This window comes from Anopheles coluzzii, chromosome 2 (genome assembly GCF_943734685.1).
Source record: "Anopheles coluzzii chromosome 2, AcolN3, whole genome shotgun sequence".
Lineage (NCBI taxonomy): Eukaryota > Metazoa > Arthropoda > Insecta > Diptera > Culicidae > Anopheles > Anopheles coluzzii.
In genome coordinates, this window is record NC_064670.1 from 102,613,837 (window position 1) to 102,629,584 (window position 15,748).

Here is a 15,748-nt window from a genome sequence, read left to right on the forward strand (position 1 = left end):
AAATCGAAAGGTGGGAAACAGAAACACAAACGGGCAGAAGACAAAAACAGCGCCCCGATCGAACTTCGTTCGCTTTTCCGCCGCAAAGAATTAAAAGGTAACTTTCTATGCCACGCTCTGTCGTCGGCTGCACAAGTAGGAAGTGAGCTTGGAGTTGAACTTTTTTGTCCATTGGCTTGATAGAGCGACCGAAGGGGAAGGTATTTGATTATCTCTGTAGGATTGGCCGGAAACCCGTAACCGGGAGTGGTTACCAATTGCGACGCCCGACGAAGCGCGAGGCAGGCGAGCTTGAGCAAGATAAAGTACAAGGTTAATCAACCGAAAAATAAGTCCGTGTTGTCGGGGATTTGGTCCAGGGGTGATAAATATGACGGTGGAATTACGCTCCGGCTGCGCATTCATTCATCACTGCGGAGGAGTTTGGATAAATACCTGAGGATGGATTTTTGAAGAGAAATTGAAGCACAAGAGAGCCGAGAGTACGATGCTAATCAGCTGTATTGTGAGTGACTGTGGTAGTCAAGCTTCTTCATACAACGCTCATGGAGGAATCAATTCATTTGAAGTTTCAAGAGTTGCCTGTATAGATTTACCCAGCTCTAGCCAACGCAGCTGTTGGGTCGAATGCCATGCATGCATAAATCGATGGCTTTTGGCGGAGTGTTCCGCGTGAAGTACACTCAGCACACGAGAACGCACAGCGTAACGCGCCACTCCACAGCTAGCCGACTTAAGAAGTCGAAGCGTCTGTAAGCTGCTGCAGGAGACAGCTGTGCAGCAGCGTATACGCAGTGTGGTGTCAAAAATCTAGGCCACCGATCCAGCGATCGCCACCGAACGAAACTGGAAACCGATTCGTAAACCGATCGACAACGCCCCGCGCGCTTGTAATTCCAATTGCTCCAGGGAGTCGGCGCCAAAACCTTGGGCAGGAGAGCGTCGACACCGCTGGGTGGTATGGACTTTTTAAGCTCAGCGTTGCCAATTGTAACCGGAGCACGCTCTGTACATCCATCACCCAGGGGGGGGTGGTACCGTACGGCAAAAAAGTAACCGCAGCCAGTCCCGTTCTGTTCCGTTACTGTGAAGAGTTGAGCATCCCTTTCCGCCACCAATGCCCAATACCGGCAGGGAAGGAGGAGAGCAAACAATCCGAAAGGCCAGAAGAAGAAAATAACCCCAAACAGAGAAAGCTATTGCACAGCAATCGGAAACCAACCGCGAGGAGGCACCGTGACAATGGGCATGTTAATTTTATACCTATTTTCCTACAGCCGGTGGGGCTGGGGACAGCATAAAACAATGCAAACATTATGCTAATGCGCCAGCAGATAAGATGCGGTCGGGATAGTGCAGTCGGCAAGAACACCGAGCGCTTGGCTTCGTTGCGGACGAGTTCCTGCGATGGCTTTGGGAGGGAGGGCGATTGTTACGGCTAGGTTAGGTGTGTACACTTTCTAGCTGGTAAAACGCAACACGGGAGAAAGGAAACAACCCCCCCCCCCCCCGGAACGGACCAAGAAAGTAACCAAATAGCCGAACAAACAGGCACGCAGCACGGGCACGATCGATGTCGCCCCGGGATCGTACTAGCGACGAGATCGAGATCGCCGCTTGCCTTCCAATGTTTACCCGGGAACGACACGGTTTTCAATTATTTAACCCCTCCTGCTTGTGGGTTGGGTTACAAAAAACCGGGTGTATGTCGCTCATACCGAGAGTAAAAGGCGTGTTGTCCGGAGTGCATTTCTTTCGACCGTGCCCCATAGCGGTGATAGCCCGTAGCGGACCTCGTCTGAGTTCCAATTTCCCAGACACTGGGTTTCGTTCTGCTGCACTGGACAATGCAGCCCACTACAACGCCGACGGCCTTTTTTGTATGTGTGTGCAATCGAGCATAACCGAGTGTCGTTAATGCGTTTCGTTGTCAGATGTTGGGCACAAAAAAAAAACGGACCTCCAGTTCGTGCCCCAGTGGGTGGACGTGGCAGAGCGCAATAATGATCGTGTGATGATCGTAGCTACAATGCAATGACACGTTACAGTTGTTAAATGGTGAGTGAGCAGAGTGGAATGGACGCAACAACAACAACAGAACAGCCAGAAAAGTATCATAATGCCGCTGATAACTGGGTGGCGAGTAATGGTGAGAAGCAATGCCGCACAAGGGCGTTGATGTGAAAAGCCAAGGGTTTGGCAATTGCACGGGCAGGCCGGGGCAGTTGAAATTGCACTTCAGGTGTGTGTGCTTTATTCCGTTTAACGAGCTGTTAAAACGTAGATACAGTCATCGTTTTATGTTGCAGCCGAGGGTTAGGTCAACGGTGGCCTTCTGTGTGTCATAATGCGCTTTTTACTGTATTAAAAGCTAGTGTGTTGCTACTTAAGACTGTAAGGAACTGAGGACCAGTAAATCACAAGAGCATAATGACTCCAGCAATCCCCTTCCGGGGACCGTATCAAACGTAATGGGCAATAATAATGTTCTAGTTTGAGTGTTGGAAATTAAACAGCCAATTGTTACCTCACGCCTCAATACGCTAATGGATGATCCGTTAGAAAAGAAACCATCCGCCTCATCATCTTCATCATCATCATCATTGTTTTGTATGGGGCGGGAGACAAATCAGTCCCGAAACCGGGGGCTCCCTTTATCTCATTTTCGTTCTCCTCATTTTTTACGGGTTTGTTCGCCCTTCTCTCTTTCCAATAGGGCAGCAACACTCGCTCGAGCCACGTGAAACTACCTTCAAAAGCTACACACTCATTCCATCTGTTCGATTCCCTTGAAGATTCTAGCAATTCAGCAAGTACGCTTTTACGAGCACTGCTCTCCCAAAACCGGCACGCAGTGGGCACAGACCAGCCAGCAGTTCTGCTCTGGTTTACCACCACCGAAAATAATCAAACTTCTGCCGGCTCTCCGCCACACGGGAAAGTAGCGTTTCTGTTCTCGGCCGCATGTCGAACGGTTTCTTTTGCGGTTCATTGCTTCCCCGTTTCTCCGCAGGGAGCAAACTTTATGATGCAGCCACACCCGCTTGGCCGCTAGTAGAACACGGTTTCTATTCACCTTTTTGGCCGGTTTGCTTTGGGGTTTGGTCGGTGAAAACAAATCCAGAACGTTGCGTTGCTTTTCGCGCAATTCATTGCACTTAGCTTCGCGGTCGCCGCGCGGATTTGTTGCGAAAACCGGCGGGAAAATGGCTCAAAGGCAGACAGCGAACTGCATAAATTATTAATCCCGGTTTTTGGGGGGGGGGGGGGGGGGGGGAATTCAATTTTCATTTCGCTACTTTCCGTCTTTTGCTTTTGGCTGGGGAAGAGAGTGAGAAAGTTCAAGCGTGTTGTTGCTGACAGACTCTCCCTCCCGATGGGCGACGCGAAACACTTCTAGATCCGGTCCAGCTCTTTTTCGCGAAAATTTTGTCGCCATCTTTCCCCAACCGTGAAGATGAAGTTGTTGCAAATCTGGACGGTTTCTTTTTTGTTGTTGTGTCCTCCCATTGCCGGTAACTCATTATTATTGCGTCGGGACGATAAATCAACCAGTGGAAAGTCCCCAAGAAATGTCACGAATGCCTTGATTAGCAACCGCAAGCATCTCGTAGCTCGGTAAAACAAAAAAAGAGACCAGAAAAAGCACACCCGAACAGTGGATGAACTATCATTAAATCTAGCTCAGAACCAACCAACCCTTGCGACAAACTTCTCCGACAAAGTCGCAGCAGCATGGAGCAGTTGCAGTTCCTCGGAAGGAAAGAACTTATTCCTCTTTCGCCTGCAGCACACAAAAAATAGCACAAAACTGCCAGCAAGCACTTCTTGGCTTAATAATTATTCATCGTTTATCTCCGCTTCGGCGGAGTTTCGACGTGCAAAACCGGGCACAAACCGACCGGTCCTCACCGTACCATTTTTACTGCTACTAATGAGCGCGAACGCTCGCACTAACCCGACCGCGGGATTCAAATCACGTGACCGTATCGGAGACGTTTAATTGAAAATTGGAAATGAAAACCGATCGAGCTAACTTTATTCGCGGGAATCAATTTGCCTCAACTCGGAGGCAAACTTCCCGGCTGAACAGTCGTGTTGGAATTTTCTTCGCAAAGTTAGGTACGCAAAAATGCCGCCGGCGGGCGGTTTACAGAAAGGCTGCCGGTACTGTGGAAGTGTCATAATAGTTTGCTGGTAGCTAAAGACAGGAGAGCAAACAAGAACAGAGCTCGCATGTAACAGTCAAGGTCACGCCAATGGTAAAAGGGTGATTCGTGTCGCCCCTGTGATGGGAAGCTAAACCCGCCGGGGCCATTGCCGCGGGGGATGATGTTTTAGTGTCTCGCGAACGGGTTGCGACGTTCATCTTTTCCTTTTTTGTGTGTCGGTTCGCTTTTGTTGTCTTCTTTCGCGCGTGAAGATGGGTACGATGGGAGTGAAGATTTGGCTGACGATCGAGACACAACAGCGCGACAAAGCACAACGGCTGGCGTGTGAGTGATCTAACGCCCGTCCCGGTAGAGAATTATTAGCCTGAAGGTTAAAGTGCTACATTTTGGGCATAATCGCACAACAAATGAAGAGATTGGACATATTTTTAAGCTGCTCTCAGTTTTGAAATGTAGATCTATGTTGCTTCAGGGGTTTTGATTTTGGTTTGGGCGTCAACGTTTGGAAGGCTTCATTGTTTGAATTCCCATCAAAGAAGACGTGTTTTGAGGCATTTAAGACATTCAAGATGTGAGAATTGAGTTTCGTTTCATGTTTTCATTATTTTATGTTAATATAAGAACTCCATCCAAGGTGGTGAGAACTAAGTAGCAAAACCATATTCTTTACAAAACTTTTTTAATGTTCCGCTTCAATGTATTAAGACATTCCAAAAAAGCTTACAGCAAAGACGTTCGCCTGCCACATCACCGCCTGAAAAGAGCTTCTCAAGGTCGCACCCGCAGAATGCCAGAATGGTAATCGGTCGCTCCAATGCACCCCTTCCAACTTCCAACACCGAGGCTAAAGGTTATCATCATTATCCACAGCCAGAGCCCGATAGTGGGTTGGCGAAAAGTGGCCAAGCGCGAACTTTCCAAAACTTCAATGGAGCGAAGTTCTAAATGAGTCCCCCCCGCACGCCTAATGGGCGCACATTAATTTGCATCTAATTTTTGTGTGGAAGCAGACGGCTAATCGATGGTCCGCGCGCTGAGCAGCAGCCATTGGTAACTGCCTCCGTCAACGCACACAAACGCAACGAGCCCCATCTCATCGATCGCATGTGATCGCGAATACACGCGGACAGTTAAAGCTCCCTCGCGCGTCCGTAAGCGAGCTCGCGCCTTACCGTGGCGGTTGGGAGGAACGGCTGTTTTTGGATGGGCCATAAATTTTACGCCCGATTTTTAGCAGCAGCAGCAGCAGCAGTGTTTTAAGACGGTGCGAGGGAAGAATGGAACAGGAAATTGTTAGCAATCGCGTTGAAAACGGCATTCGGCCGGCATGGCGCCGCCGTTGGGCTGAGAAGATGAACGGGACTGGGTAGAACATGGCAGATTTGGGATGGTGTGTGTGCGTGCTTGACGGCTGTACGAGCGAGGCAACGCTAAAGGTCAAGATAGGGAAGCGCTGCGATCATTGTATCCGCTGCCAGTGGCGACAGTTTGCTAATTTAGCGGTGCTGATGGGATAGTTTGACATTTGAAGATGAAGTGCCTGGCGATGGGAAGACCGTTCTCTCCAGACTGGTCTTTGTGTGAAATGGGTGTTGGGACCTTTCGATTTTTGGGATAAGATTGTACCAAGTGGTACAAACGAAGCTGACCCGTCGTTTATCGCAGGCGATCACAAAAGAGGCGAAGAAAACGATGTTTGCAAAATTTGCAACAGACAGCCGGTTCCAAATTGAACGCCAACACCAACAGAGATGGTCGAGCACTTCAAACTCTTCCAATAGATATAGCGCTGGAACCGGATCTTTCTGGAAGACGTTCCGAGATGCGCGTCTCGCTCGACTCCAGCAAAGGCGTTGGCAGCAAAAGCAAACAGGACAAAAGTGGCAAACGCTTATCTGACACCTCACCCTCACCCATTTTCCTTGTGTGACGGATCCAGCACACCGAATGAAATGGGATCTCCCCAGAGCAGCGTGTTGCCTTGACTTTTACTTTTACCCCGCCGAGATAGCGCTTTGGGAGTTGCGCTCGGGTGAATCTAAGGCACACGATCGTGACATATTCCAGACCTTGCTGCAAAGTTCACAAAACCTTGGTGCCTCGTCTGTCTATCGGGCCCAAAACTTCCGGGAGAGTTACTATCACCACCGGAAAGCTGTCAGTGAGTCATCGCCAATGCACTGGACGCCCTGCGTTGGAAGAATGCACACTGACCTGTTTGTCTCTGAGGTTTGGAGCTTGTTTTTTTTTCGTACCAACTATCGCTCAATGACCATCCGCGGTATCTCCCGCGTGTAATCACTGGCAACGAACTGCAACCAACCCAGTTCAAGTGTCGAATTTGAAAGTGCCCGCGAACCGATACCCGGCGTGCTTGTCGAGAGTAGTGCGTTCGCTGTGGCATCTCATCCGGTTTAGGTTTCCGGTTTCCATGCGCCGCGGAGAATGTCTAACGCGCCTAGGCTCGCTTGGGAGAGGTAGCATCGGTGCCCCCAACTGTACTCTTGGAGTGCAACGCACTCCCGCATCGTGTCCGATCGCCGTCCGCGGACCTTAACAGATCCCAAAAAGGGGAAAATTGCTGCCTGCCTGCCCCGTGGTTGAGGCGGGAGATGGTTAAAAATGGTGCACTTTCTCAGCTCCAAAACCCTTTTGTGGCGCCTGCAAGAGGAGACAGGCTCGAAAAGAGAAAGGTTGATCGAGGGGAAGAAGGGGAAGGGGGGAGGGGGAGAGGAATTGGGTAGTTCGGAATGGAATGGTCGGTTCACTGGAAGTGACTTCTCGAGCGGCCTCTCCTTGGGTGAGATTATTGTGTGCAAGGTACTTGACAGGTCACCGCTGGGGCAAGCCCGGTCCCCGGTCCTCGTCTAATAATGTCGTGCGGCGATTTTTATTTCATTTTATTCAACCTAACGCTGGAACGCAGACCCGTGTTTTTTTGTATTGTTTTTCTTCTTCATCTTCTTCTTCTTCTCTATTCCGCTTCGTTCCAGTTGAGCACATTTCGAGAATCAATCACGCTTCAATGTGTCAGGCACAGAGTGGCGGTGTTTGGCAATATACAATATATACAGCGAAAGCATTGCCATTTTAAATCGTTCATTTTTCCGGCCCATGGTCGTGTGGTTCGATTTATTTTCCCGGTGGAAAGTAAGGAAAGGAGGAGGGGGAATGTTGGAGAGGGGAGTGTGGGGTGGTTTGGAAGGACCCCAGTGTGTGTTGGGTTTTGAGTGATCGAGCGTGAATCGGTGCACGATTTGTTGCGATGCATTATGCTGCCCGACTCGTGGGAGGCCATTTATTTTGTTTGAAATTGTTTGTTTTTTTTTTCTTCTTTCAAACCTTTCAAATGACTGTAGAGGATAGTGTATAACGCACTCACACAATAAAAGCAATCGAGCTGCAGATAAACCGATGGGGCGAAAAATCCGGACCCAACGCTGGGTGCGATTTTTGTTTTATTTCGTCCTGTTGATCGACCGGGTTGAGTGACTGATGGGTTTGTTATTTACCAGTTTTGATGCTATATCTCATCCGGCATCTGGTTGGCCTAAACTTAAAAAAACTGAAAAAGCAATGCAATGTCCGGGCACAGCAAACACAGCATCCAGTTCTAATGAAATGTGTCTATCCAGGGGGTGTGAGGAAAAAAAACGATTCTGAGCTGTTGGTGGAATAGTATTTGCAGATTGGATTATGTCAGGATATTTAATCCGTCAAACAGATGAATGGGAACCAAATTTTAAAAGTCGAACAAATGAAAGCAGCTTTTAACGATTACAACACAATTGTGTTTATGTAAAGGTTTCGAAAAGACTAAATCCGCATCAAAAAGCATTAAGCTTGAGTAGATTTTTATTTAAAAATTAGATCGAGATGTGATTTGATAATCTCCTGCTCTTCGGCCGAAATGTCTATGAAGACCTGTAATATATTTTATAGAACAGTGTATAGATGATTGACATTTAAACGTTTTATAGCATATTTTTCAAATCATAAACAAAGTTTTCCCAAAATAAAACTGTTTTAAGCACATCATTTAATTCAAATCATCTGTTAACGACTTTCCTCGATTACAAAAACTGGCTCAACCTAAGCTCTCTTTTCACGCATGTTCCATTGCTTGATCAGGTTTGTTATATTTTTTTGTTATCGATCTACAACCCACTGCTCGGTACATTCACTGCAGCAGCAGCAGCAACAGCTCGCCTTGATGCATTGGGCACTTTTACTTTCCTATCTCTGGCAAAAGGTGGAGATAAATCGTCTCATCGTTGGAGTTGAAATGAAACGTGCTAACAGCGCGTACGCATTTCTTCCCTGCTAGTCCCTCCAAATGGTAGTCGTTTCGTTTTGCTTATCATTTACCGGTCTGCATCAGCAAGTAGGTGTGTGTGATGCAAACAACGGCATAAAAAATACATATAATTTCAAATGCTCTCGGTGAAAAGCGGTAAGCTGCTGCTGGGGACGCTGTGCTAAGCCACGCAGACGTAGCAAGCAACGGCGAAAAACTATTATCCCCATAAATGGAACTGTAACAGATGGATGTGCTTTTTGCGATTCAACTACAAGATGAACCCATAAAATTAAACACCCCCTGTTTCGAGATGAACCCATCCTCCGTTCAAATGATACTTTCGGTGCCGCTGTTCTTTTTTTTTTGCTGCCCCGAATTTCAAATCACTTTCAATGCTTCGTTGCTGTTTCGTTCGCTTTACGTAACCACCCTTCTGCTGACCCTTAGTGCAGGGAGTTTGGTGTGCCAAACGGTTTCCCTCCAATCGACGCGGTGGCGTGTAGTAGTTGTGTCCAGTGGCAAGGTCTTGTGTCCAATGGAGATGAGATATGCGTTGAGTAATGGGTGGATGGGCCGGTACCGGTAACCGGCGAAGAAAGTGAATCTGTTGTTTTTCGCTTCCATTTCGGGGGCTTTTTCCGTTTCGGCACACACGCCCCGGGTTTGGTGTTCGCGTGCGAAAGCAAAAGGAAATGGACAGCCGTGCGCCAAATCGCACTTTCTTTCGATTCCCTTTGCTGATGTGATGTGTGTGTGTGTGTGTGTGTGTGGATCGGGGCTTGATCTTGTGTGAATTATAAAACCGTCAGCATCACCCCCACGAAGCGGTTCCGGTGGTGCGGTTCTACGCACGTTCGTGTCGGTATGCTGTGGATTGCGCGTCGGTGGCGCAAAAGCACCATCCGCTGTGTGCGCGCGGAGCGGGGCAGTTGTTTCTTCCATTCCGATGCGGCGCTCCGTCTATCGACCTTTTGCTGCTCTAGAGAGCGCAAGCATAGCAGACCGCGAAGCCGAAGAAGGAGAAAAAGAAGTAGAAAAAAAAACAACGCACGCACCCGAGTTCAGCGCACGCTTGGAAACGTCATGGCAACATAATCAACATGCTCGTCCATGCTCCCCCCCGGTCGACCAAAAAGGTATCGGAAATGTTCGAATGCGTGTCGGTCTGGCTGCAAAACTGCTGTTGATGTTGATGGTGGTGGTGGATAAAATGCATTTCGATGTGCGAAAGCGTAGCAGCGCACAACCGTTGCACTCGCCCGGCGCCGATAAGGGCTATTACACTTTTAGGTGCTTTACTGGTGCGATCGCCAAGACCGAGATCTAGTTGCGATCGCATTTGGAACCGAGGTAAGAATCGCAAGCTTGCTCAAGCTGATTGAGCCAGAACCGGGCATCAAACTCCATCAAGCGCCATGTTAAGAGCGCGGGCCCGATAAAGCGTACCAGGAGTTCTTGCTTCTCCGCCTTGTTACCACCATGTAAGGCACAGCGTTGGTTGGGCCCCGATTGGGCGTTTGAACTGAAACTAGGTTTGATAGTTCTATGGGCCACACCAGCCCCGAACGACCATGATCGATGCCTGCAGACTACAATTTGTGGGGCACGCGCGTCTATCGCCCGGCTCCCGTTCGCGCTCGCGCGCCACCGTTCAGATTCGAAAGGAAAGAGAAAGGCGAAACTCCGCCAGCTCCGGCCTGTTCGGCGTACTTGCATCGCGCTGCAGCTGCCTACGGTGCAGCCAAGACACCACGGCACGAGTCGGCTTTCGGGTCAAGTGATTGTTCCGCACGTTGGGGGCTACTCTAACAACCGACGCAACGGTTCGGGTTGGAGTTTTTGATGAATAGCTCTGAACTTTGAATTTGCAGCTTTCGGGAAGCTGACGGAAAGCGCCACGGTATCGCCCTTTTCCTCCGCCAGATTTACCGGCTTCGGCGCATCGGCCCGCTGTAAGTACGCTGTGGAAGCGTCGTCACGCTAACGGTAACGTGCATTGTAACATAAATATTATTTTCTGTTCTTTCACCCACCCCATCGGTGCTGCTGAGCGGACGCTCACGGAACCGTGTAAATGCATGTCTTTGCTGCTGTTGATGCGCTTTTTTTGTATTTGGTGTGCCGCTACAAACTTCAACACCATCGCTGTTTGCGCTGGTATTAGCGAAGGGTGTAATTTGCTGCACGCCCAGCGGCGTATGCGCTCCGGTCCAGGCAAGACGCGGTACAATGTTCTACAATGAAGCAGGAGCGCTAATCAGGCTGAACGGGGGAGGTTCACGGGGGAAACTACGGAAGATTCTTTCACCTGTGTTGCAGAGGCAGGCTTAATTTGTTGCGTGCTTGTTGAAAGGTTTTGTTCGGGAAATGGATAAAGACATTAGCGTGTGTGTGTGCGATAGAGGGGAAGAGGGGATGATATTTATCTTGCCTGACTCGCCTGATCGTGATTTAAGACAGAAAAAAGGTGTTAATGTGTACCTTGTTGTTGCTTCGTTTGTTTCTTTGTTATTGAATTTATAAATCAATTTATTGTGATTATTTTAGAGAATTTCTCCACTATGTATCAGCTGATAAACGGGTTATTTTTAGTGGTTCTATTTTAGATCACGCATTGCAAGATTCTGAAGGAAGTGATATCTTTATCACAAACGTGCTAAAAGTATCACTTCACATTGGGTAAAATCCAGAAATACAGAGTGTGCTAAAAGTACTTGAGCCATGAAAAACCCGTCTGAAATACAGGCTCTTTAAATAGAACTTTAAAAAGCTATTAGAACAAGTGTTTGCGCGTTCTGGTTTCCAATTGCTTTGAGAACATGTATTGTAAAAACTCTTTCAAAGTTTATGAGTGTACAACCACGCTTTCAGTTGTATCTGAAGAAGGTTTATTGCCAGTATCTCGCAGCCATGATGATATGATGATCATCTAATGCGAACAGTTTCAGAACATTTGGACAAACAGAGAATTCCACGGAATATTAAACTACGATACTGTTTCACTCCCGTTGAATCTAGGCCTAAATCTTCCCGATCATGTGATCATCACGAGCCAAAAATATCTGTTTCAGTACATCTGGGCAAACAAAGAATTCCACGAAATATTAAACCACGTTTCTGTTTTAGTCCTTAGTCGCTTAACATTAAACCTTTTCTGTCCTTTATCATTCCAGTCAGTTTGAGACAGTTTTACGCCCCTAGTATCGTCTCAGGCAAGAAGCTTTTCTTTATGATTTCAAATCAATATCTCTGTAGCTGACAATTTTCTTCCCAAACACCTTCACATGCACACAATGTCCAGCCCTGTCGATATCGATATCGATATGAAAGGCTGTCAATCATGCTAACGGTATTCAATCGCACTATCCCGAAGGCTGTTCCACTTCTCTTTTTAAATTCCCAACCCAGATGTAATCACCTACCTTTTGGGGACAGTCATCCTGCGAGAGCGAAGCAAATAATCCATGCCGCAAATGTGTCGTTGGGGAATGTTGTGGAAGCGTTTCGGTTACTAAAATCTCTCCCCCGAAACCTAAAATCTTCTCCAGTTGATCAATCACTTAGCACCTTTCGATTCCGCTACACCACCGCGACGGAAATATAGTAACGCACCGCTAGCTGACAATTTCACGGAAGCTTGTGAATTTGGCGCGTTTTAAGTGAATCACACACCCACAAGCACAACGACACACTGGCACACACGCCCAAGATAGGGGGGACACTACTTTCGGGGGGTCAAAAATGCAATTCGATTGTACCACTTTTAAACCTTTCACCGTTGTCGCAGAATTTCGCCAGCGAAGATGATATCCGGTTCCATTACGGTTCCGCCCTGGGGTGTCCAGGAAGATGAGACGAGGTTTAAAATCACTGCTCAGCTGCCTTTCTACTTGAATCACACACACACACACAACACTTTCCTTGTGCGTTGACCAGCCGAACTGCTGTATTTCCGCTGAGAAGAGAAGTCTGTGGGATTACTGTAACTGTTATTCTTTCGGCACCGGAGACGGAGCAGAGTGCTTGATCGTTGTGAGGAACGAAATGGATTGGCCCTTTTGGTTGGGGTTTGGCGTTGCTACTGCTGCTGGTTGCTAGCTCCAAGTACGGAGAAGCGTCTGCCAAATCCAACTGAAACAATTCAATTTGCACTTTGCTTCACTCGATTTCCGCGCACAGCAGAGAAACAGTTTAAAAATGGTATCGCACCACACACCGCTTTTCCGTTGGGGAGCAGAGGGTGCAAGGTTTTGATTCGATTTACACAAGATTTTATTTTCGAACGAAAAGAAACGTAAAGAATGCCGGCGTTTTCTTGCTCCCACGAATTAAGCGAACGATTTAACACTGCAACCACAGTTTTGCGCAAGGAGGAATGTCGAGCTTGCTACCCTTACCACGTCGTACACGCATCAAACACGCGCGCCCCGATTGCGAACTGTTCCGATTAGCGTTCGCGGTTTAACTGAAGAGCTGTTTACGGTAATTTTTCTGTTTATTTCTTTCGTCTGGTCGGCTTCGAACCAAAACCAACGCCGGCTGTGGTGTGCACACGGTTGGCAGGCAGGCGATGGAGACCTACATTTTGTGCCGCCGACAGCATTGCCGTCTCTTTCCATTCGCTGTTTATTTGTGTGTGTGTGTGTGTGTGTGTGTGTGTGATGGAAGGGGGAGAGGGTGGGAAGATAAGCGGTGGGTGCCGCCTGTTGCTTGGTTGTTTTGGGAGCTTTCCTGCTGTGCAAACTCCCACTACTCTTGCCGTATTTCGGGGGGAGGACTGCAGCAGCATGCAATCCATACAGAGAGAGAGAGAGAGAGAGAGAGAGACGAGCGTGCCGAGTTGGAGAGCTTTTTCTTTCACAGAAAAGTGCTTCATCCCCTCATCCCCCTTTAGACGTCACACACACACACACACACACACACACACACACTTACAGCGCAGTGAGACGACCCCCTGGATGGTTTGCATTTAACGTCGGTGGATGCAGACCCGCTTCTAACAGCTGTTTCGGTACATCGCCCGGTCAGTGCCATGCGACTGCTTGGGGTGAACAGGTTTTTATGCTTTTAGAAGTGGCTTCTTTGTGTGTGTGTGAGTGCATGTGGTCTGCCGTGAAGGAGGGAAGAGGATAGACACATTTTCGATGGGGAGCAGGGAGGTTCGTCGCTTGCTCATATGCTGCACGATCGTACGGCGATCGTGTCTGCTCGGGCGCATGTTCGGCTTTTGAAGCTTTTGCTGCGCTGGTGTGTGGGTTAGCGGTGGTTTTGTTTTGATCACGCATTCGCCCGCGCCACGTGGAGTTGATCATGTGTTTGTGTGTATCTAGCCGGGTCTGAAGGCGCGTCTACACGGTGCATTCGAAAAGTAATTGTACAAAATTATACAAACTCCAATTCCAAGTCAGTTTCGGAGCTCAAAAAATAAGTTTTGTCAAAGCAGCGTTTTCTTTGTTTCGGTCATTCATTGGCCACTGTTTATTATTTTCACTTTGCCGTACCTGCCTCCCCCACCTGTAGCTCCTATGCTTCCCTGGCGTCTGCTCCTTACCTCTTTTAATTTTCATTTTCATCATCTTTTAGCTAGATGCACTATCTGCATACCTCGCCTGCTTAGCTGCTTAGCCGTCACATCATCACACTGCTCTCGTTTATAAATCTGTCCCCATTTTGTGTGCGGTTGTTTTTTTCCTTCCTTCCTTTCTTGTTGGTTTGGTTTGCTGTAAACCCTCCCAATTGCCAAGTTGCTATATTTACACCTAAACAGATTCCACCGGTTGGAGTTTTGCTATGCTCTGTCTGCTTTATATCATTTTGTTTATATTCATTTGCTCGGTTTGTAAGGTTTCCGTCTATTAGTTTCTTCGCTTTTGCTTCATTTTATCCTTTTCTTATCATTGTTGTATTTTTTTTTCATTTCTTTTACTTCATCTCACTTTCTATCTTTTCATCTATCAGTTATATAATATCGTGTTCTGTGTGTGTATGTTTTTTCATCTTGCTTTGGTTTTTTAGTGCAGTTGCTGCAAATAGTTTTCAATTGATTGAGCTGCTACTGTATTCTGTCTGTGCCATCGAACTTTTAGTATAAGGCCATCGCCTTGACAGATCAATGACATTTACACCGCTACAGCTTAGCCAAGTGGACTGGTTTTTGTTTGTTTTTTTTTGTGTTGGGTTTTCCCTAGCTTCAATTTAATTCTTATTCTCCCACTCTGTCCCACAAGTCAATTTTACAAATAGTGCACGAAAGTTTTGGTTTTTCATTTCAATTCGGTTGCCTGGACTCTGGCGCCCAGCTACCGGTGTAAGGTTGTATTAGTTTGCATTTTCACGTAAAATAGTATTTTCACACGAGTTTTTTTTCACCTTTTCCCTCCACTACACAGTGCATAGTTCCTGTGAGCTTTCTGTCTGTTTCCTTCCGCCTTTTTGTTTTCATGTTCTCTTTCTCTCTTTCTCTCTATGATTCACTTGCTTTCTCGTTTGCCTTTTTATCGTTTCATTTTGAACCCTCTTTTGCTGCTGTTTGAAATGATTTTCACTATTTTTTCCACGTGTTCTTTTTCTTCTAGCATTTATCGCAAGATGTGTATACATGTTTCTAAATTGCTCCTATTTAACATTTCGCATAAGAAAACATTCAAACATTCACATTGGTTGGGCATTGCTTACAGACACACACGCACACACATACACTCACACATCCTCTCAGACACACAGACGCTCAAACATACATTTGTTGGTTTGGTTTGACAGTGCACAGAAACGATTCCCAAAGCAGGAACGTGCGTTACAATATGTTTACCTACACTACGCTAGTTTACATTCACTTATACCATTACCATATCATTGTAGCGATACGTTTTGGAAATAGAACAGAAACCAAACTTAATGTTTGAAAGCTAGTATTCTAGACTTTGTATATAGCTATCTTACACGATGAAACAAGGTTGAGGGGCAACTAAACCAATAAACCAAGACAGCATACGTGATTGTTCTGAAGGGTGAAATAGAGAATGCAAGGATCTTAGAGGAACACATTGGAAAGAGATAGAGAAATGGAAAACAAAACAGTAGAAAGTAGAAAGAAATGTATTCTTCAAGATGGCATCATCTGAAAAAGGAACAGTTTGTTCAAAAGATGTTCATGAAAGTTGAGAAAATATAGAAAACATCGAACATGTGGTGTCTTGCGCGTGGGATGATGGTGAAGTGACTTTGCCTTTTTCCTTCTGCTTTGCATGTGAAACGGTTTAGTACGGTGCAATTTGGA

The 15,748-nt window shown here is 47.0% G+C and overlaps 1 protein-coding gene across 1 annotated transcript in view; it reads right to left on the reverse strand.

The window, feature by feature from the left end:
- The window catches only part of LOC120953066 (heparan sulfate 2-O-sulfotransferase pipe), a 126,366-nt gene extending 110,933 nt beyond the window's left edge, over window positions 1–15,433 (reverse strand). Inside the window, exon 1 of the mRNA XM_040372744.2 lies at window positions 11,895–15,433. Coding sequence (XP_040228678.2) covers window positions 11,895–11,938 — 44 coding nt within the window. The 5' untranslated portion in view covers window positions 11,939–15,433. The remainder of the gene's footprint in view (window positions 1–11,894) is intronic.
- Between the last annotated feature and the right edge of the window lie 315 nt (window positions 15,434–15,748).